A 24,228-nucleotide genomic window follows, 5' to 3' on the forward strand; every position below is an offset into this window, starting at 1 on the left:
ACTATCTAAGGGTCTACACATGTGACAGCCCCTTCAATAAACAGACAGACCATGGTTTTCCCTTTGATAGTTACAGTCCTTTTTTCCTATGCTTTTCAAATGAGCCTTACTTCAACAGCGGCCCCCGAACAAACCAATGTAAAATCTTGCATCCATGCATCACTGGATTCCCTCTTGCGCAGTGCCCCAATTTCTAACTCTTCAGCACCCTTCATTTGTGATGCTACATCAAGATCACAATAAGGACAGGGAAAAGCATTAACCTGCCAACTCATTTCAAGTAATATTTACACGGGGTTTTTTCCTTTTTTTAAACAAGTCTTTAATTTAAAAAGTCAACAAAAATATATAGTCAAGCATTTTACATACTGCATACATTCTTAGTATCTGCAGGTATGATAAATAACAGAAGACAAAGCAGATATACTGTATTGCTTCTCTTTGGCTAGTGACCAGTATCATCCCTGCAGAAATGGGATACATGTAAAAACGCACAAGACAAAATACATGGTCTTAAAATAACTGTCCCTTAGTACAACCAAAGTATTTAGCAATAATACAGTAAATGGGCTTTCAAATTTACTAAAATATGTAATACTTTTAACCAAAGCAGTTTGCTTTCCAAAAATAACACCTGTAGCAGTTACTTGAGGGGAAAACATTATATTCATGTTTGTGTGTATACATGGATGTCCTTTTATTAGCTATATCCTGGCCCTGTTCTATATTTAATGTCACATTCAAACTCGATTACAGACGCCATTCATTTCCGTACACAAAAACTGTTGTACACACCCATCGGTGCCTAACTCCACCAAACCACACATTTCGTGTAAGGCAATTCAGCTTTCTTGTGTTAGTACTTACCATCTTACTCAGTATCCCAGAATGAAAACTCCTTCCACTTCACAGCAAAGACATGTATCAGACACAAAAAATTAGAACAGCAAAAGAGCTCATTCAACACATAGCAGCTTTTATCTAGATATATACAAGTACATGTTTTCACAGTTGGACTTAAATTTACACTTGATATTTTCAGAAAGATTTTTCCTATAGGCTAATAAATAATATTTTAAAAGCTCAACAGATCAACATGTAGCATAACATAGCCAACAAATCTTTTAAATCTTTAAAAACAGGGGCCTGGCCTGAAGCCTGTCCCGCGCTAGGGAAGGCAGTCTTCTACACACAGTAGGAGAGAAACTCCAAAACTTTGGAAGGAACTGGCAGTTTCTGGACTTCTTGGGTGGGCATCACTCTCCGAATTGACAGACGACATAGATGTTGAAGGCTAGGAACTTGCCTTGGAGTGGCCCAAAAATAGACACTTCCATCATGTGTCCTAAATGGAAACAACAACCACAAGCTCAGTCCCCAAGCATGAGTCCTGGCGACGACCCACAGCTATTAACCACCAGGGTGGTCACTGGAACCCCCTCCTCGGGAAGAAAGCTAGGGGATCCACTTACTACCCAAGAGGCTGCTGCCCTCTGGCCCAGCGTCCCTGTGCACTTGCACTGACGCAATGGCAATGAGGTCTTTTGTTTGTTTACAACTTTAAACAACTACCATCCAACATGAAAACAGAATGAAAGACCCAAACCAATGCTCAATTAAGTCTCACAAATAGCCAAATAAAAAGTACTTGTGGGTGATAAGACTGACAGTAAATATCCTGGCTATACCTTAAAATAGAAACATATAATATTTACCCAGCAGCTAAAACACTGCCATCGGTAGAAAAGGCACAGCATAGACCATTGCTCAAAGAGGCAATCTGTACTGGATACTCCTCATCAATTCTCCAGAACCTCACCATTCTAGAAACGAAAAGAATTGTCCATGAGTCAGGCAGGAGTAGAATACTGCAGACAAAAGCAACCTTTTAAAAATCAGAAGGAAGACCACAGGATTCTGAGTCTGTGCTCTCTCTCTCTCTCTCTCTCTTTCTCTCTCTCTCTCTCACCTGCAGCAACCAATTGTATTGCTTTATAAAATATGTTAGAGCCTTCAGTTAGTTTCCGAGGTCCAGGACTGCTGCCATTGGAAGCTTTCACAACGGGAAGCTTTCTCCTTACAGGTAGCCAGGAATTCCTAAGTATCTTTACATTAAACTCCTATGTAAGTACGCCAATTAGGTTTGGTTTGTATCTAATGGCAACGAGTTAAGTGTTTTGTCTTAGCACATGGTATACCATCTATGCCTCAGAAACTTTAAAGACCCATCTCCCGACACACTGCGACATTGTTAACACAATACAGTACTAGTAATGTTTTAATGCACAGAGCTAGTTTGTTCTTACAAACATTGCAGGTACCTTGAATCTTACTGGGCTTGATCATAACTAGGGAACTGCCTGTGGAGGAACACAGTAGAGAACTGATTTTTCTATGAAAACAGTTTGATAGCATTTTGGGAACATGATAAGTTGCTTTCTGAATTGCCAAGTTGCTTGATCCCATATCCATGCATGTTGTATGGTGAAACCTCGAGGAAATGAAATGGCTACACCAAGTCTCAGCTTCTTACCAATAAGCAGCACATCTCAAGACACCTCCACTCTTCATTTCAATCTCAAGGGGAATAAATTAGTGTTCTTCATCATGGATTTCACTTCAGAAATTTCGTGATTTCCATCCTTTACTACTGAACAAAATCTCTTTCAGCTGGCCCCAAAGCTAATTAAAATCCACCCTAACAAATTAACATGCCAGGAATACAGGGAAAGCCATATCAGATCTTAGTAATAGAGTATTCTGGAAAAAAAAAAAAAGGAGGACCTGATGCAAAGGGTTTAAGTGGAGAGCAAATGCTTTGAAGATGATTAGGGCAAAGAATGTAGATGTGCTTTATACAACTGATGTATGTATATGTATGGATTGTGATAAGAGTTGTATGAAAAAATAAAATAAAGAGTATTCTGGTCACTGCACTTCAAGACACACCTTTTCTCAAAAGTCCTTGTCTACAAAAAATAACACTTAATACCCAATTGACAAGTTTTGTTGTTTTTAAATTAAAGCTTAAGAGTATTTCCATTATGTAGAAGTATCAAAAGAAACCTTTAAAAGTCACACTCACTTATCATCAGCAAGACTTGCAATGTGCAGTCCATCATGACTAAATGACACGGATCGTACCCAGCGGTCATTTGCTCCTCCGGCAAATATTGGAGTAGGTGGGGGAAACAGGTGCCTGCAGGCAAATTCATGTTTTCAGTGGTCACTTCAAGAACAAAACTTCCAAGGTACAAAGTACATTCTTCTATGAGTTAGGTTTAAGGTGAAGTTATTAGGACCCCCAAGTCTAAAACTGAGCCCACTCCTGAGTTAGGAATAATCAACCACTTAAGATCAAAAGGGCAGCTTTTACTGAAGATCAAAGTTCAGTGGGTTTGGAGAGGAGAGATGGAAACAGGAACACAAAGGAAAGATGGGTAAGATGAAGATACACCGAAGAGACTGCAATGGATTGAGTTAAAGCGGGACGTATACTGAATTGAGCAGCTCTTTAAGCCTTCACCTAATGGACAAAGAATTTTTTTTTTTAAATAAAGGGGACTTGAAAACAGTCAAAACCTTTTCAAGCTGACATATCATCCCAACTGTGAAAGGGGCCTTAGAACAATTGCTTGTGCTTTTAGTTGGATTTTACCTATTTCCTCAACCTGAAAATATTAGAGTTGGATAAACCTTATTTTAAAATATTGTTTCTACAGATTCAAGCAGTCAAATTGGAATCAAGACAGACAAATTGGGTTTTTTGCTTTTTAAAGTAATTATAAACAAAGCTTTACAGCATTATTTAAAGGCTTAAAAGTAACACCAAGTTTTACAATTATGATGGGTTGCATGTTAGCGATTCTAATCCTTCACTCAAGTGCTTACGAGCTACACTGATGCCAAACATCAGTGATGGACTGAGAGCATTCATGCTGTACCTACCCAAATTCCATCAGAATGCCTCCAGTGTGTGGATCCCAGATAAATACACGAGTATCGTAAGATGCAGTAGCCAGTAATGCTCCATCAGGAGAAAAGTCACAAGCTACAACATCGTGGTGATGGCCTTCTAGTTTCCTTATCATGGTATATTTGTCCATATTCCAAAGGAAAACCTGCAATAAAAATACGCTGTTATAGCTTCCTTCAAGCACACAGAGGAAAAAAACATACCATATTTAAAACTAAAAATTGCTCATTTAATTATGATTATATCAAATAAAACATTATAAATTATGAGTAATTAAAATATGCTCAGTGTCATAGATTTCAATCAGTCTTTTAAAGTTAATTAAAACACATGCAAATTCTATTTCAAATGTTTCTGTTAAATGTTAATTTAAAAATAAGCCTACACACAAAATAAAGGCAATGCAGTTTAACCACAAAGTTATACTGAAATCCATTTATTCCAAAAATTAATTAAATATACAGAAATAGGGTTAAGTACTACAACCCCCTTTTTTTTTCCATTTTCCAGAAACTACCAAATTTTAAAAAATATATACAGACAGAAAATGTAAGGTTAACAAATTGTTACTCCATTGGCATCTCCCTTTGAGATAATCACTTGTTTACAATAGGCTTGGATCACCAACGTGAGCCTAGGAAGAGAAACAGATACTGCAAGCAAAGAGAATTTTCACAGCCAAATGAAATTTCTTTGGTCAACGACAAGGAAGTTAAACCACATTACAAAATGAAATGCTATTTAATGGAAATTACACAATCACATATCTTGCATCAAAATTTACCAATCTAATTTTTCCCACACTGACCACAATCATTAGTAATTTTAAGTATAAAACATTTAAGTTACTAAGTATAAGTGCATATAGTTTTAGATTCTAAAGCTCAGCAGTTAGGCTGTGCAGAATAGTTCTAAGTAGTATTTAATGTATATCTCAGTCTGTTAAATGTGAGCGTGGAGGTTTAAAACAATCCAAACACAATCTCTCCTCCTCTTTTGAGTAAAGAAATCCTTTTTGCTATATAAACGTGTGTGTATATATATATATATATATAATATATACCGGTATATACTTTTTCTTTTCTGCACAGACACAATAAATTATTTGGAAAATAAATACAAGTTTCATATTAAATCAAAGTTTTAAGGTACCTTTAATATCTCAAAGAATTCTAAAAAAGACTACAGAGAAACCACTGGAAAGCCAAATGCTTTACATTAAACTGGTTTCACTTACTGGACTCCTAATCCCACACTGGAAGATACAATTTACTTGGAGGAGCCAGTAGGTTTCACTGAGGAGAAAATTATTTTTAAAAAAGAAAAAAAGAAAGAAAGAGAAGCAGAAAGTGGACATCGACCAGCACCTGTGTACGTACAGTACACCTTGCAGCCGAATGCAAGGTCACTTCATCCTATGGTAAAGGTCGCCCCCAGCCCGGCAGCCAGAGATGCCACTCTTTCTGCCCAGCTAACACCATTGTGCGCCTGTGTGCGAGTGGTGCCAGCTTAACCTCAATCACACCAATATTGCTGCCACCACCTGTGACAGGAAAAGCAAGAAGCATATGGAAAACACACAGCCTAAAATAGCAATGTCAATATCTAGCTTTGTTCTTCTTAGGATTTTTAACGAACTAGACTAGCTATTTTGTTTTAAACTACCAACATTTTGCATCTACCCCTTTAACATACTAGTTAGCTAACTAAAATGCATTTCATCAGCTTCCCATCCCCCAATAAAGTACAATGTGATTAACACATGTACTTGGACATTCATCATTTTCACAGAGATATATATACCCGAAGCCAGTACGCCCTCTTTACAGGTAACTTAGAGTTGGCCGCCAACTCTTGAGAATTCACAACAAACAAACCCCCGAGGCATTGACTCTAGTTGTCTACAGGCATGTTCTATCAACCAGACCATAACACACTGCTTCTAGAATTCATTCGAGGATATGCATGAGTGCTAGGATTATTACTCTTATTGGGGTTTTAAGTTACTTTTTTTGTTTTTTGGTCAGTTAAATGTCCAGGACCAGCTGGGACTCAAAACTTTAAAAACCGCAAACTGGACAGAAAAATAGAACAACAGAGAAAATAATTAGCATGGGAATGTCTTTAACATTTGGACTAAACTTTTTTACAAGCATATAAACTTCCTATGTAACACTAAAAATATTTGCTATACCCTTACATTTTATATATCTCTAACTGAAAAACCCCAACTTGTCATTTTACCATCAGTAACTATATTAGTTTCCTTCATGCAAATTCTCCCTCACCATAAAACATTTAAGATATTCATGACACCGAGCAGTCTTACAGATTACTGAGATTTGAGGTGATTATGCACACAGTATACAATCCAAATCACACTGAATGTACAAGAACTGTAATACATACTGCTTTGCTGGCTCCAACTGAACACATCATAGAAGAGTCAGGAGAGAAAGCACAGCTGTACACCCAGTTCTGATGCCCCCTCAATACTTTCACCATGTTTCCTGCACAGAAAAGACTTCTGTTAACTCTTGAATCCATTTCAGATGAGTAGCACTTCAAAATGGTAATAAATTAAAGATCCACAAATTTCTACAGTGGACATGATTTATCTAGCATTTTTTTTATGATAGCAGGAGTTAACAAGCTTCATCAATGCTCATTTTTGTAAATCAGATTTTATTAAATACGTCCATGGCTGTCTACTCACATACATGGCTTCTTTTGCCTTACAAAGGCAGAGTTAAATAATTACACAAAGACTCTCATCTACAAACCGGAAACATGGATCCTTTTAATTAGAAAAGGACCGCTCTACAGCAGAAACTGGAACTCAGTGACAATGCTTTTCCACCCTTCTTCCCATTTGATTAACTGACATTCACACCAGAGCTCCACATTACACATGAAAACTAGGCTTCCTTCTTAATTCTAAAGACACAATGAGAATAAGACAGTCTTTACTCTTGCTGCACACATGCTAAGAACCCATGCTTAAAACAAACACAAAAATACAAATATACACAATTAAAATGTTACATAAACCCCATTTAATATGCAAAATTAAAATGAGTTAAAGAGTTTTAACTGTAGGGATCTTTTCCATAGCCGAGGAATCAAACACTGAAAAAATACACCGGAAATTCCTCAGGTTTGGCAATGATAACTTATCATTTTATATGATGATGGTTACTACCATCAGCAGAACAGCTTCCAAACAGTGAATTTTGTTCCTATAACACTCAATTTAAACTATGTAACTTCTAAGCAAACCTATGAATTTCTAGATTAAGGATTTTGGGTCACCAACAGCTTTTTTCCAACACCGGTAACCCTATAGGACAGGGTAGAACTGCCCATGTGGGTCTCTTTGCCTGTAATTCTTTAAAGGAATAGAAAGCCTTTCTCCTGGAGAGTTGCTGGTAGTTGGGAACTGCTAGCCTTAGGAGTTACCAGCAAGCCAGAGGCTCTTAAAAATGTAAACTCTTTCATACGGGGAACAGACGCTTACCTCTGGTCCTCCACAACCAGTGGTAAGCATCTCAGGTAGATAGTTTTAGAAAAAGCTCACATACTCTTCTATTAAGACTGACATGGTTTTGTAATGTAGAGTGCCTTCCTTATGTAACAAAATGATCTCCTAGCATATGATATAAATTGTAGCGTAGAAATTATGTTCTAATCTATACTTTATTGAATTACTAAATCATATTATTTTGTTATTTCAAGGTCAACTTAAATTTTTACTAAGCAAATTCAAGAGTCAACAAACAGTCCTTGAAATAAAGGAAAATAAAGTAAACCGACCCATATTTTTGCCTCATATAGTTTAAATGGATCTGTGTACTTAATTTCTGAATATCAGATCGTTTACTTAGAGTAACTGCTGGCTCCTATTCTGGATTACATTTATGATTTTGTTTGATCTGTACAGGGATAAGAACCAAAGGATTAAGCAGAGAAAAAGAATATTTGCTTATAAGCCACTTATAAATGCCTCAGGTGATTCAGTATCTTTCAATAGTAGTATCAAAACCCAAATCCCTTTTTACAGCCCAGGAAAAGGACGTACCATCATCTTTCAGGTCCCACACTCTCAGAGTTTTGTCTCTTGAAGCTGAAACTAGGATCAGGCTCCCATCTGGAGCAAAAGTTAAGTCTCGGACCACTTCATTATGATCCACCAAGTTAAGGAGGAGTTTTCCTTGATGCAACAGATTTTAAAAAGGCAATGTCAATATCTTTTAAATGAGCGGCTCATCATTAAAAAAGTAAATTAAAAAAAAACAACTATATCTCCTTCATTAAGCAATTATAATGAAGATTTAAGATGTTACATTGTTTAAGCATGAAATCATTGTAGGATAGCAAAGCCTCAATTTATTTGAGTAATAAAGATAAAATTGCTGAAATGCAAACAAAGTCCTGGACCAGGTTAATGTAATACCAAGAAAAACTCTTGTTATAATTTTCTCAATTTTTTAATAACGTAAAAATAGAAAATACTCCCTTTTCCTGTATTACAAAACACCCCCGAAGATGCACACTACGCCACAACTTCCTAAATTACTAAACACAATCTCACTGACAAAACGCTTTATTCACCTACTGCTACAACTTTACCTTTTGGAAAATCTATTAACTTTTAATCAAAATTATTGATTTCCTAATCCCACTTTGTTAGTATCACGTGTTGTGTTCTGATGTGCTTATTATTTTAATGCTCATTTTTCTACTCAAATTTTTGAGTTGTCTTGTTAGAAATGCTTATAAGCAATGAACAATACATTTGCTTTTCAGAGTTTTAGGGTGAACATTTGATTATGCTTTAGGTGAACATTTAAACAGCAAATTGGTTTGCCATTCAAAAAATCATATACAAAATATTCCATATTGATGGCCAGCCCTGCAATGTGTCACCACTCTCCCTATTTCCATCCCTACAGTTTCCCTGCCCCTCTTTGCTTCCGGGTAAATGCTGCTTGTTTGGTCTCAAATATATCTGGTTAAAGGTGATCTCTGGGAGCAGCTTCAGTTCCAAGTTAAAGAGTATTTTAGGGCCATAGTCAAGGGTTCCTCCACCTCTCATCAGTTCAGTCTGGCCTCCTCTACAAGTTTGAGTCCTGTTCTACATTTGAACCTCATTCTAGCCAGGACTTTCTACTGTGGTCCAGAGCAGAGGAACTGGGAGTTGTAGCGGGCACCATCTATTTCTTCTGGTCTCAGGCAAGAGGAGGATGTGGTACCTGTGAGGCATGAGTCTCCTAGGACAAATTGCTTTTTGAATCTTTGATTTCCCTTTCTCTCTCTCCCTCTGCACCATATGGGAAAAGACTGATAGCTGTATCAAAGACAGCACTTATAAGCTTTTAACATATCAGATGCTATTTACCAAACAAGGATGTAGAACATTATTATCTTAACAAACTATATGCCAATAATGGGCCTGGAAAGATGTCTCCTGAGACGATGGTTCTTTGTCTTCAAGCTCAGACCCAGACCCATGAGAGTTTTGGTTATGTCTAAGAAGTTTCTGTAACTGTGCCCCTTATGAGCTTTATTATATACAGTATGTACTAGAGTATAAGCTGACCCAAATATAAGTCAAGGCACCTAAATTTTACCATAAAACTGCATTAAAGACATACTGAAAAATTTGGCTTATACACAAGTATATACAGCACAAATACCCACAATTGTACCTAGTCATGTATATACTTCCATATTTATATAGCTTGTATACTCTCCCTACATAACTACTCACAAATGTTGGATTGTTATTATTTCCCTCAAAATAAAGAATTAAAAGCACACTGCACTTTATAGAGTTGATTCAGACTCGTAGTGGCCCTGTACAACAAGGGAGGGCTGCCCCTGTGAGTTTCTGAGGTGGCAACACCTTATTACCTGTATTGGTTTCATGGCCCAAAGAATTTAACTTTCTAGCCTATCTAGTTAAACTTTAAATAAACCATTACTAAGATCATCCCCAAAGGCTAATGATTGTTGAAACCAGTTTGCTTTGAAAGCACTTAAGCTATCAACCATTGGAAATACCAGGAAACTTTGCCATTTAAGCCAGAGAATTTAATTACTAGCTGGTGATAACTAAACATTCTCTTGATATGCCTTTCTAGCTATACTATTCTCTTAAAATTGACCAAGCAGGGTGAACTCTCATGTAATCTTCCTAAATTAAAACCATGACCTGGATAAATGCTATTCAGACCAACTATAAAGAACCCCGTCAGAGTACCGATTCTTATATTTCAGTTTGTTAAAACCCTGAAATCATGTATTTCCCTGTCTTCAAGAAGCACTCTGCCATAATAAAATAATCAGATCCGAGTAAAAAACAGTTAACTTGAATCCATACCTGTGTACACATCCCATATTTTGATGCGCCCATTGTTTAACCCTGTAGCGAGGAGCAGCTGATCTTGGCCAAACTTGAATCGATGCCATTCTATATTTACACAGCGACTCTGTTTTTCTGGAATTGAAGACCCAAAAGCAAGGCTCCAGACTATATCTCCACAGTCTATAACATGCTCCCGAGGGTTATTTTTCTGGCCACCATCACTAGTTTGTCTTGATAATCTTAAACTGCTTGAATTGGTGACATTCTTTGTGCCATGCAAGAGACTGGGGGGTGGTTAAAAAAAAAAAAAGAAATCAACTTATTATTTTATTTACTCTAGACTCCTCTGGGCACCAAATCATTTTGCAATTTTTTTGTTTGCTTGTTTATTACGAGCCAACCTGAACCTGATTATAATGGTACTGAATAACAATAGGATCTGACAGGCAGGAAGGCAAAAAGTTGCTACAAGGAGAGGTGGCTTTAAAAACTTCACGGAGAAATGGAATTAAAATAGGAATATTTTTCCAGGTACTTTTTAAGCCCTGTCTAAGGTTATTACAGTTTAACTAAATAATTTCAGATCATTAACAAGATTAGAAAATAAAGCAGCTTATAACATATTCATTCACCTTCCAAATTTTCTTCATGCAAGAAATATCACACTGTCTATACGCCATCAAACACATTTATGAACAAAACCTGGATAGACTACTAGCCACTAAAAGCAGGGAAAGATCAGTGTACACAGTACACTTCTGAAAAACTTCAAACAAATACACATATGTAATTAACCCCAAGCCAAGGTATAAGAACTTTAAAAAAGTTATTTCACGATCTAGGTTCCACCACTATGAACTAATATTTTCAGCCTCTGCTGTGAAATCCAAAGTGAATTCAAAAAGCTTCATCCGCTCTGGCAACAGGACACATCTGCACAAAAAAGGCACGCTCCGTTTGGCATTCTGATCTCAATGCAGAGAGAAACTTAAAAGACACCTTCAGTTACCAGAGAAAATCATTCTGTAATGGCACAAGGTCAAATAGTCTTATACACAAATTTCTGAGTAAGTACATTCAGTCTATAGTTAATGTATTTATAACACAGTCTATAAAGGAAAACTTAAAACTACCACAAATGGATATCTAACACAAAGAAGGAAGGTTCTTACAAGTTCTTAAGGCACTGAGACCACGGGACAAGCTTCACTGTCCGATGTCCTTGCGACCAAGCAAAGTATGAACCATCAGGAGCAAAAGCAACAGTCCAATTTTCACGACCACATTTCTTGTCAAAAGGAGCTGCTGGAGCTAAAAGTTCTCCTATAGTACGTGATCTCACTAAAAAGAAAAAAACATACATTTCATAAATTAATGCGAGACTAAAGTCACTATGCAAGAAAAGTATCTTCCAAGTCAAGTGTTTTGGCTTTCATAAGATTACAACATACAGATATTTCATCCTTATGCCAAGGAAAGCCTTATAAGATGATCTCTTTGAACAGGAACGTCTTTCCCAAGTCCAGGTCACAAAACCCTCCGACTAAAAGCCCAAGCTGTAAACCACATCATGCTTGTGATCAGCAAAAGGGGTCACAGCTGAGCTCCAAATGGAAGCACCGCAGTTCTTCTGGTTCTCAGGACAATTTCAGACATTTTTTCATGCATTTAGAATTATTCAAATTTAGCATTCATAACAAAAACTGACTTATCAGCATTTACAGACAATTTTACTTCCCTATTAACAAGCAGAGCATGATCAACCGGTATGTGCTCATGCCAAGCCAGTCCAAAGTTCCATTCTGGAAGCAGAACCTCTTCTTCCTGGACTTGCCACCTTGAAGCTGGTCTTGATTTCAGATGTTGCTATTTTCCCTCCCCCAGCTGTACATTTTTGTCTGTTTACCCCGGAGCCAGTAAACTGCAGCTCTGAAGTAAAACTCAAAAAAATTGAAAGGATGTTACTCATATGTTGGTGAGTTCATTGGAAAAATAGATTTATGGCTCTTGAATCATTTTCAAATTGTTGAGAAAGGCAGGAATGGCTTTGGTCTCAAAAATTTGCCCACCTCTTGTCTAGGTTTCTCATGACTTATTTTGTAATTGGTGGTCTAGTCAACTCTAGTGCACAGTATTATGTTTAACAATTAAATGCTATAAGGCATTTTTTAAAAGCCTGTGGAAAAATTCCAATCTCTTTTAATTCCACTTTTACTTTTCCATAACTTTGTGAAGCCCTCTCATGTTTATTTCCCAAAATATACTCATCTGGTGACATTTCCATGGTCTTACTGTGTCAACAGCTTGTAAAGCACCTGGTCTGGCAGATGCACAGCAAACAGACTGCAGGAATAAGAACCCCTATTCTTAAATTCAAACATCTTCCTCGCCCAATTCTTGGATACCTTAACAAGTGCGTCATGGTTTTAAAAGGGAAAACAAAATACAGAAACCCATTTGACCATTTTTCCTTTAATAACTCAAAATCTTCCATGTCACCCCACCCACTCACCACTCCTGACCTAAAAGAATAAGCCTGAATCTCTGCCTATGTAATTTTTTTAACCTATGAGTTTCTATTAACTACTTCTTTTTAAAGGATATAATTGGGGGGGGGGGGCACCAAGGGCTACAAAGTTCACAGAAGGGAATAGTTAAAAAAAAAAAAATCAAGGGCCAAAAAAGTATTTTCTTTAAAAAAAAAAAAAAAACCAACCCAGTCCCCCAGTCAACACCACTTGCTGCACCTGCAGTTTTTAAACCACTGAGAAGGCATTTGAGCATTTTCTGGTCTGGAAAACACACCGTCAGAGTCCATTCTGATTCATAGGGACCAACTGGATAGAGAACTGGTCCTTCCGGTTTCCAAGGGTACATACACATCTTTCCAGGAGCATCATCTTTTTTACGTGGAGCAGCTGGTAGATTTGAACCACCAACTTTGTAATTTGCAGCCCAACGCTAGTTTATTCACCAATACATAGAAACTAGAAACCCCTCCACCACCATTACCCAAGTAGAAGTGATGACCCCTGGTGGTGCAGTGAAGTAGTGTTGGGCTGCAATCCACATGGAGGGGGACTGAAGACTGGGCTTTAGACTCCAGAAAAGTTACTGTCTTGGAAACCCCAGAGAGGGCTATGAGTCAGCAGGGACTGATCTCAGAGGGCTAGTAGTTTAAATAGAAGTTACAGTTGCAGTGTTACATGTATTTTACAAAAAAAAAAAAAAACCTACCTTGATGATGTTCTCTTGCTGGTATCAGGTTTACCAAATGATTTCAGTAAACACCCATTTACTGGTACAGTATTATAAACCTAGCACAAAGTTTAAAATACAGCACTGGGGAGGGGTCATTGGGGGGGTGTTTGAAAAAACCCTCATTGCATTACCACAACTGTTTAATATGAGTTTCCTAAGAAATGTATGATTTAAAGGTCTCTATAAGGCACAGGTCGGTATAATGTAGAGGCCACCTGCCAAAGGAAACCAGCCAAAACACTACATTATTAACACCTGTCCAGTTGTCATACATCATCTGAGTCACTACAGAATAAAGCAAACCAGATAGAGCGTCTTCTTCACAGTCCCTCCAGTTTCGTAACCAGAAAGGGAGGCTCTGCGGCAGGGCCTTGTGAATGAGGGCAGTGGCTTGCAGCAGTAACCCGTCACACAGACTGCCTTATACTCATTCCTGGAGCTGCTCTGCTATTCGCCTAACAGCCACAGACTTTACTGCAATGCTAAACAAAGACGTGCGGGACCTCCCATCCAAAGGATACTTTAACAATGAAACCTAGATAGAGGAAAAAAAGAAAAGGCTGCCATGCGAATGAATGGCTCTTCCTTATAAAGGTAAGGCAGGCTGGAGAGGTTAACAAACGATTCATCCAGAGGAAGTCCCACTCAGATAAATGAGAGAGGAGGTGTCTGTAGCAGTGCTGGGTGGTGAGGGGAACAAACAACCCACTGAAGAGAAAACAGGGCCGGCTCTTTTTCTTTTTCGCCCTACTCCTGTGCGTACTCACTTGGTCATAGAGTGCAGCTAACACTGCGAGTGGGCACTGTATCTTTCAAATAGTTACTACCACAAGCCTTAAAGTCCCCTCCCATCTAGCCATTCAACTTTACCGACCAGGGAACAAAAGCTCAGCCTCCTGAGAGGGCGTTCGAGCACGAAGGTTTGCGTTTGGGGTGCTGTGCCTCCCGGCACCCCCGCTCGAGGAACCCCGCCCCCACGTGGTTCGGCAAAGGCATTCTTCTATTTCGGTTTGAAAGGGAACTGCGAAGACCGTCCCGTGGCCACCCCGCGTTGGTAAGGCCCACAGGGAGTTCGGTGTTCCTGCGCCCAGCAGGATTCTAAGCGTGTGGGGCGCTTTCCACCCCGCCTGGGGGGTGGGGGGAGGTCTCGACGGCCAGTCTCCAGCGTGGCCCTCACGCCAGGGGCTCTTTCCAGCGGTTGCTCTTTGCACGACGCCCCACCCAACCGTGCCGCTCCTCCCGAGTGCGCACGGCAGATAATCCGGCGGCCGCTCCCTGCCAACGCCGCCTTCTGAAACCCCCGACTCCGCTTTTTCGAGGCTGCCGGCACCTCCTCGGTCACGTTTCTCACTGAGAGTGGATGGGGGTGCACGCAGGCCCCCTGCCCCCGGTTACTGCCCCGGACACCACGCAAGTTCAGTTTTCCCATCGGAATCGAATGGGTGTCTCCGACTTGCCCAGAAACCCCGAGAAGCGCCCGAAGGCAAAAAGCAACCCCCCACCCACCCGGGCCGCCGACCCCAAGAGAAGCCCGGGGTGCCGCCCTGCGCGCACTCGGATGAGGACCCCGCGGTTCGGAGGGCGCCCGCCCCGCCGCCCGCGAGCCAAGCACGGCCAGTCCCCGGGTGCCGCGGGGCCTGCTCGCCGAGCTTCCCCCGCGTGCGGGGCGCCCCCACCACGCTCCAGCCCCTCGGCCCTCGGCGGGCTTCCCGCGCCCGGCCGCTTCCGCCCGCTGCGCGCCAAGGTTCGGCCCCGCCGCCGACTCGCGTCCACTCCGAAGCCCCCCTCGCCCACCGTCCGCCCGGGAAGCCCGTCGCCCTCCTCACCGATCTCTTTCTCGTTGACCCTCGGGGGAAAGCTGGCCATCTATGGGGTACCGTCTGATTCCGGGGGCACGAGGCGGACGCACCGACTGAGAAGGGAACGGCGAGCGCTGAGGGGCGTGACGCGGGCTGGGTCCCTCCCGATCCCGAGGGCGGAGGGGAGGGGCGGGGCGGTCACCCGGACTTCGGCCGACGGCCCCGGGAGCGCGCGGAAGGGCCTCGGGCCGAACGGCAGCGGCCAAACACAGACAACAGCCCCTGGTCCCTGCCTCACACCTAAGGGCCGAGACTCCGCTTCCGACGCGCCGGGCGGCAAACGAGACACTGGAGACAAAATGGCGGGCGGCGCGAGGGCTATCTGCGCGGCGGGGGCGGGGCCTCGTGATGCTGGCGCCCAGGCCCCGCCTCCCTACGCACGGGACGTGACGGCCTCCGGGCGCCCTGCGGCGGGGTGGGCCGGGCGTGGTCGGAGGGGCGGCGCGGGGGACGCGGAGGAGGACGCGGAGCCGGGGCCGAGCCGGGGCCGGACGGCCAAGGGCGGTGCACCCGGCTTCCTCCGCCCGCGCCCAGCGCCCCAGCCTGCTAGCGACACGTCGGCGCGCCTTTCAGAGGGACAAGTGGACTTATAATGGCAAATATTCTGTTGCGTATACTACTGCCTACGATAAAACATTTAAATCTTGGCCCACGCTTTAATCTTGCATGTAGTTAAACTGGCTAATTCTACAAGAAGGAAAATAAAAACCACATGCTGGGGAGTTGCGACGCATCTTGGATGTAGTTGAATTGACTAAATCTAGAAGAAGATCCCTGTCGCTGGGCCACGTCAAGACAACCCCTCCCCCCCAACACACACACACACACACACACACACACACACACACCCCACCCCTCCCCACCCCTGCAAAGGTGGGGAGGAGGAGAGTCTGCGATGTGTCCCAGACACCCACCAGGTAGATCCAGCCAGGTCAGCTCAGAAAAAGGCCCTCCGACGTCTGGCTCCACCCTGATGGAAAGCCAGTGGCTTCCGCTTTACTGGTGGCGTATTGACATTTTAATATACTTTCTGTGCACTGGAAACCTCATTCCAAAGGAGGCCTTCTGAGGCTGGGAATTTCAAATATGTGGCAGATGCAGGGGAAAGTTGAGTAATCCAGACTTTTCAAGGGCTCTCCAATAACACATACTGAACGTCTACTTCTTTTCCCCCCTTTTTTTCTGTGCCTGAGTGTGTAATTCTTCACATAGTGAATATTTCAAATATCTGGTTGGCAGATAAGTGAGATCATCTGCTCCCCTGATTTTTCTGAATCACTTTGCTCATCAGCCAGTGCACTGATTAAAGCCAAACAGCAGGATGAGGTGGGGTGGAGGTGTGGCAGATGTCAGGCAAAAGGGGGTAGTTGCTGGATATTCAGAAAAGAAAAAAAAGAATTTTAATATCTTCTTGTACCTCATATATCAATCTATTTATATCAGTTCTATCAGTTCCTTTAACCAGCCGCTGATGAGGGCACCCTGGTGGTTCAGTGGTTAAGGGGTGAGTGGCTAATCAAACAGCACATGAGTCAGACAGAAAAGACCTGGTGATCTCTGGCAAAGATCACGGGTCCCCATGTGGTAAAAAGAAGAGTGATGAAAACAGAAAGACACGACACGCAGAAATACTTAGTTTAATGGGCTAATCAGTGAAATGGACAACCATCCCTCCATCTCCACAACCCTGGGACTAGAACTAGATGATGCCCGCCTACCACTACCAGCCGGTCCTGTATACTCCAAGCAAAACAAATCCGTAACCCATGAGGCCACCAGGATGGCATAGTGCTAGAGAAAAATGTGCAACAGAATCCCAAATCATAACCAAGAGCAGGTTTATTGTCAGACAGAGATTGATGGTACCCACAAGACTAGCCCTTGGTTACCCTTCAGGTCTGGAAAGGAACTCACCCCCAAGGTAGGCTAATCAGCTATTTAAGATCAAAAGGGTTGCATTTACTCAAGGAAGAAAGGAACTAGGAAACACTAGGAGGAAGTGGGATAAAGGATGCAACATTGAAGACATTGTAATAGATACATTGTAACAAAATATGCATACATTGTTGAAATGATCATCTGCTCTGTAAACCTTCACCTAAAACCACATAAGTTTTTTTAATGTGAAATACTTTAGTATGCTAGACAGTTTTCACTTTGTGCATTAAATTTTTTTTATTAAAAAAGTTTTTTAAAAAATTACCCACTGATGTAGATGTGATTCTAACTCTACAAAGCATCTTTCTCCAACAGAGCTGTTTATGGATTTGAACCTTGGACCTTTGGGTTAGCAATCCAATGCTCAGCACACTGCTCCATCAGCCTCGGAAAGCCTTTGCAGTCATAAAAAATTTCTATCACTATCAGCAGCAATAGTCTCAGTGGTACACATCAGGACCTCTTTCTTGTTCAATAGGGAAAAGCGATCCCAAATTCAAATACAATTTATAGGGACCCATTTATTAAGTCCTGAACAAGAAGACCCCCCAATTAACAAATTAATACAATGGCTGCAACAAAGGGCGCAGACATAGCACCTAGGAGCTCGGTGCCGGACCGGGCAGTGTTTTGTTCTGTTGGACACAGGGTTACCATGAATCAGAACTGAGTTGACTGCACCTAACAACAACACACAGGGCAAAACAAAACCAAAGCCTTGCTTGGAGATCATCACCATGAAGCCATAATGGTGCCCACGGATTCACAGGCACCCCGCGAAGCCACATACATCGGACATAGAAAACGCACAAAATCAAGACTGGCTTAGAAAGACTCATCGCCACAGCTGCAGGTAGGACTACAGAAGCGGGGGGCGGGGTGGGGGTGCATGACTGAGGTACATACACTCCACTCGTGCAGATAGAAAAGCCTTCAAGATTGGTTCATCACTCTCTGACCCTATTGGATGAGGGTGACTCATGACCTTGTGGCTCTATGACCCAATTTCCATAAAGGGATACCCAGGCAAGTTCTGGAGGGCAAGTAACCCCTCCCTGGACTGGGTCCAGAAATCTCAATCTGCCTAAGGGCAAAGTTTTTTTTGTTGTTGTTGTTTTTAACATGGCTGGTCCAAGTTCAGGAGCCCCAGTGACCTGGTGGCTATGGGTTGGGCTGCTAATTGAAAGGTCGGAAATTCGAAACCACCAACAGCTCCACAGGAGAATGCCTCCTCCTACTACTCCCATCAGAGGTCCTCTAAAGCTCAGAAACCCACAGCACAGCGGCAGTTCTACCCTGCCCTACTCGGTGCCATCCTGTTGATGCTGATTCATAACCCTAGAGAACAGGGTAGAACTGCCCGTGTAGGTATCCAAGAATGAAACTCATTACAGGAATAGAAGGCCTCGTCTTTCTCCCAAGGAGCGACTGACTGGTGGTTTCAGACAGCAGAACTGGCAGTTAGCAGTCTGACGTGTAACCACTATACCACCAGAGTCACTACAATCCAGAATCAACTCAATAGCAGTGAATTTGTTATTTTTGATTTGTTTTCTTGGTCAAGGGTAGGACTCAATAGAGTTTGAATGTATGTGAAGACTGAATGGATGTAGGGCTCCCAGTGTAAACCAAAGCCAAACACTGTTGTTAGGTGCCAGGCAGTCGGTTGCGACCCTATGCACAACAGAATGAAACACTGCTGGCTCTCACAATTGTTCTTACGCTTGAGCCCATTGTTACAGCAAGGTGTGCATTCATCTCCTTGAGGGTTTGCCTCTCCTTCACTGGGCCTCTGGTTTACCAAGTGATGTCCAAAGGATGTAAGGTAAAGTTTCACCGTCCTTGCCTCTAAGGAACACCCTGGCTGAACTTGGTCCAAGACAGATCAGTGTGTCTTTTTAGCAGTCCGCCCTGTGTACCTGTCCTAAAACCCAATCTGAGCTCACTGCCATAGAGTTGATTCAAACTCATGTGACCCCGTAGGACAGAGTAGAGCTGCTGCTTTGGTTTCCAAGACTGTCGATCTTCACGCGAGCAGAGCCTCGACTCGTTCGTGCAAATGGCTGGTGCTTGCAGCCTACGACGCTGCCAGGACTCCCTCGGCCTGCACTGTGCCATATCAGTTCACAGAGAAAATTTGTTCTTGAGGAGCTACCCTGGAATGATTTGGGTGGGTTTCCCCCTACAATTGCTTGATTCTACCTCTGTTTGTTTGTTTTTCCTGTTATCCTATTGACTTCTGCACTGTTTTTCCAACTGGCAGGTTATGAAAATACATTTTATTATCCTTCAATATATTATCTAAGATCTATTGGCTCCATGTTATAGGCTTCTTAGATACTACACTATACAGTGTTTTCAGTGGATTAAGCTATTTAATACACACAGTAGTATTGAGTCGCCACATACACATTTACAGATAAGTGGTTAACAACTTGACCACCGTGGTCGGTGCTGGATTTGAACACGAGCATGTCTGACTCTCCTATAAGTGAAACTTGGCCTGAAAAGCAAAGGCACGTTCCATACAGAAACCAAAGTATTCGGACTCAGAGAAACCCTACAGGGCAGAGCCGACCTGCCCCCTGGGGTTTCTAAGGCAGTGAGTGTTCATAGAAGCAGATTGTCATGGCTGGAGGGTTCAAACTGCCAACCTTTTCGTTAGCACCTTCCATTTCATCTAAGTGTCTGTATCGTTTCATATATATATATATATATATATATATATATATATATATATATATATATATATATATATATATATATGCTATTTTGGTGCATGAATATTTCATACCTGTTTTTCCTCTCTCTAACCCAGCTCCTGATTTCCTCCTGCATATCCTGCCAATGTTCTGGTTCTGCACGGTTCTCTGGTGCCGCGCAGTTCTTTCCTCCACACTGCCCCTGGGTTCCGGCAGCCTTTCCCTTGGGTTGACCTCGACTCGACAGGAAGTCTCTCATATCCCAGTCTGATTTCTCTCTTGAGTTTAAAATGTTTACATCCAGAGACTGAAAATTCAACTCAACATGGCAAAACCCAGCATGCCACCTTCTCTTCCAGACCAGTTCCACCTTTTATCGTCCCTGCACTGGCACGATGTCCTGGTCACTCAGGCCAGTCTTCAGTCTCCTTACACTGCCTTTTCCAACCACCCCACATTGAATCAACCAGGCCACAAACCCTGCCATGCTGTCTGTTCTCTAGTCCATCTCACCGGCGTTAGTTCTGTTAGGTCGCCAGAACGGGGACTAGGGTGTCCACTGGACATGCTCCGAAATTCAGGCCCTGAGACAGGAAGGGGCGGTACGGTACACCTTGGTAGGCGCTGGGTACACCTGGATTGGCCCCATCTAGCCCAGGTGAGCTAATTCAGCCAATGGAGTCAACTAGTACCATTGACCACAACTCCCAGCAGAGGGCCTGAAAATAACAGGAGCTGAAGCTGAAGCTGGGGCCCTTCTTCTATTTCTCAAGTGGCTCTTTGGGGGCTTTGTGGTGGTTTCCTCTGGCCTCGGGTCTCCCGGTGCAGGCCTGAAATGCCCTGAGGGCGCCTGTGTAAAACCGGAACCGTCTATCCTTTATAAACTCACTGGGATCACAAAGCAGGCTTTGGAGTGAATTCTTTCAGCTGGAAGCCAAGGACCCAGGTATTTGCCACCGGAGGAAACCCAAGAGTTCGAGATCTTCCCATGCCAGTTGTCTTATCAAATTATTCATAATGCCATCCTAAGTCTATTTTTAAAATTTGGTAATTTTTAAAATTTTTAGTAGTTTTGTAGCCTTGGGCAAATGATTTCACCTCTCCCTGCCCAAGGCTCGGCATCTGTGAAATGGAGATTGTTAACAGTAACGCCAACACCAGAATTTTGAGGGCGTGATGAGTAAGAGTAAAAGTATGTAGAGCAGGGTTAGGCACAGAGGAAGCATTATATTTAATTTTTATATAGCATATTCCCAACTAACTGCAAACTTGAATGATCAAAATCTCACCCCAAATGAGGTTGGCAAAAAGACATTAAAACAACATTGAACATGTGTACGGGAAAGGAGCCATTTTCAAAACAAAGCTGACCCAAAGCACCAAAGCTCTTGTTCTAGTAGATAACCTCCCCTGGAAGCTCACTCCTGAGTCACTCAGAAAACAGTGCTGCAGGGGGGTTATCTGCTAAGGTCAATTTACCCGGAATGTGCTTTGCAGATATGACTTCTTTAAGATTTCTGAACCAATATTTATTATCTGAAGTATAACTTTCTATTATACAATTGAATTTCCCTCATCAATTTTTTTTCACTGCTCGGTAAAATATTGTATTAATAGCTGGGCACTCTTACATGTAGCTAGACCTTTTAAGAGAAGTTTTTCTCCACCATTTTGTATACTGAGAGTTACATAAGCATAAGAAAGGGGAAAAACAAACAAACAACTGCTTGCCATTATGTCATTCCAACTCACAGCCACCCTACTAAGCCATGTGCAAAACTAAATCTTTATGAGAGTAGACAGCCTCGTCTTATTCCCTGAGTGGTTGGTGGGTTTGAACTGGCAACCTATTGGTTAGCAGTCACAGGCCCAACCCATGGCATCAAGCATAAGAAATGAGAGCAATAACTGTCACCTTCCTTTGTTCAGGGGATGTGACTTGAATTGCAAATAATGTCAATGCTTAGCATGTAGGAGTAGACTACAACATAAAAAATTGTTTCATGCCTTTTTTCCTCTCATTAAAAAAGAATATGATCCTATCTTGATGACATAAGGAGTCCTGGTAGCCAAGTGGTTCACCATTGAGCTACTAAATACAAGGTCAGCCTTTGAGCCCACCAGCCACCCTCAGGAGAAAAATGGACTTTCAACTCCCCATCAACCATTACCGTCTCAGAATCCCACAGGGGCAGTTCTACCCCGTCCTGTAGGTTGACAGGACAGATGAGTCAACGTCAACTCTATGGCCATGCCTTTTGTTTGGAGTAAGGTGGCTAACTATCCTATAGATAAAAAAAGACGGGCAGTTTATTGGATTTTAAATTTTATTTATTTAGTTCTGTACTGGCCAAGATCAAATTTCAAAAGCATTAATAGTTTGGAATATATGCATTGTTTCATCAATAGAAAAGGTTTTTTGTTTGTTCCTGTGTTTTTTGCTTTGTGAACTCCTTTGCTTACTTGGTTACTACAGCTGCCCAGACTAAGCCTAAAAATTTATCCAAAATTATCCAGATTTGGATGTGAGGCCATGATTTTTTTTTGTTTGTTTGGGGTTTTTTTAAAAATCATTTTATTGGGGACTCTTACAGCTCTTATCAAAATCCATATATCCCTCCTTTGAGTCAAGCACTTATGTACACAGGTTGCCATCATCATTTTCAAAATATTTTTTTTCTACTTGAGCCTTTTTTCCCACCCTCCCTCCCTTATAAACCCTTGATAATTTATAAATTATTATTATTTTGTCATATCTTACATAATCTGTTTACAGATGGGCTATGGGTCTCCACTCCACACTCCGCCTCATTCACATTGATATGATTTTTTTGTTCTGGGTCTTTAATGCTTGACCCTGATCCCATAGACGACTCAGGACCACACAGGCTCTTGTGCTTATTCTATGTGAACTCTGTTGCTTTTCAGCTAGATGGCCACTTATTTACCTTCCAGCCTTTAAAGACCCCAGATGCTGTATCTTTGATAGCTAGGCACCATCAGCTTTCTTCACTACATTTGCTTAGGCACCAGCTTAGTCTTCAGCGATTCTTTCAGGAAGGTGAGCATCACGAAGGCCAGGTTATTAGAACAAATGTTCTTGCCTTGAGGGAGTACTTGAGTAGAGGCCCAATGTCTGTCTGCTACCTTAATACTAAACCTATAAATATATGTACATAGATCTATTTCCCCATAGTCATATATAAATGTATTTACATATGTACATGCCTGTATTTAGACCTCTATAAATGTCTTGTGCCTCCAAGTTCTTTCCTCTATTTCCTTTTACTTTTCTCTTGTCCCACTATCTTGTTCGGTCTTCATTTGGGTTTTGGGAATTCCTCTTGCCCTTGATCAAACCCTACCAGGGTTCCTATGCCCTCCTCGCCATTGATTTTAAATCACTTGTTCCCTTTTCCCAGGTTTGTTAACACCCATTTCCCCATCCCACCCCCACCTCCCCTTCTCTCAAGTCCTCCACCCCCCACCAACTGTTGGTCCCATTGTTTTCTCCTCAGGATTGTTTATCCTGCCTATCTTATCTAGATAGACATGCAGGGACAATAATAAGCACAAAAACAAAACAGAGCAAAACCAAGCAATAAAATAACAATGACAAAAACCAAGGACATAAAAAAGAAAAGCCTATAAATAGTTCCAGGTCTGTTTGTTGACCTTTAGGAGCGCTTTCCAGTAGTGTCTGATGGGGTGCCATACCCTGACCCTAAAGTCTATTTTTGGCATTCCCCCTGCTCCCCATTTTTTGTTGTGGTTAGATGCCTTCAACTGAGTTCTGACCCATAGTAATGTTATGTACAGCAGAATGAAACACTGCTTAGTTCTGTCCCAACCTCACAATCGTCTGCGCACATTGTTGCCGCCTGGGTCACTCCATCTCCCTGAGGGTCCATCTCTCTTTCTTTTCTTTCTTTCTTTTTAAATTTTTTTTTGCGGGGGGGCTCTGTCACTCCTTTCCAGCAGGGGTCAAGGATATGAGGTACCTCAGGCTGCCCTCAATACACAAGCAAGAGGCCATTCTGCTCACCCAGGCATTGCTTTGCCAGACTTTTCTTATAACGTCAGGACATGCCCTACATGCTAACTGCTTCTCCCATGTAATATATT

The 24,228-nt window shown here is 42.0% G+C and overlaps 1 protein-coding gene across 2 annotated transcripts; it reads right to left on the reverse strand.

The window, feature by feature from the left end:
* Window positions 1-956: 956 nt before the first annotated feature.
* WSB1 (WD repeat and SOCS box containing 1) lies at window positions 957-15,764 on the reverse strand. Of its 2 annotated transcripts, XM_075561357.1 has the most exons (10): window positions 15,704-15,753; window positions 15,431-15,516; window positions 11,516-11,684; window positions 10,359-10,627; window positions 8,055-8,186; window positions 6,386-6,486; window positions 3,949-4,121; window positions 3,086-3,199; window positions 1,716-1,823; window positions 957-1,345 (listed from the first exon to the last, which is right to left on the reverse strand). In XM_075561357.1, exons 2-10 carry the CDS (start codon window positions 15,468-15,470, stop codon window positions 1,186-1,188), a joined length of 1,266 nt encoding a protein of 421 aa, XP_075417472.1. In that variant the 5' UTR covers window positions 15,471-15,516; window positions 15,704-15,753; the 3' UTR covers window positions 957-1,185. The 2 variants fall into 2 exon arrangements, with proteins under 2 accessions (XP_075417472.1, XP_075417471.1); XM_075561356.1 differs by having other exon boundaries at window positions 15,431-15,764.
* Between the last annotated feature and the right edge of the window lie 8,464 nt (window positions 15,765-24,228).

This window comes from Tenrec ecaudatus, chromosome 10 (genome assembly GCF_050624435.1).
Source record: "Tenrec ecaudatus isolate mTenEca1 chromosome 10, mTenEca1.hap1, whole genome shotgun sequence".
In the NCBI taxonomy this organism is placed as follows: Eukaryota; Metazoa; Chordata; class Mammalia; order Afrosoricida; family Tenrecidae; genus Tenrec; species Tenrec ecaudatus.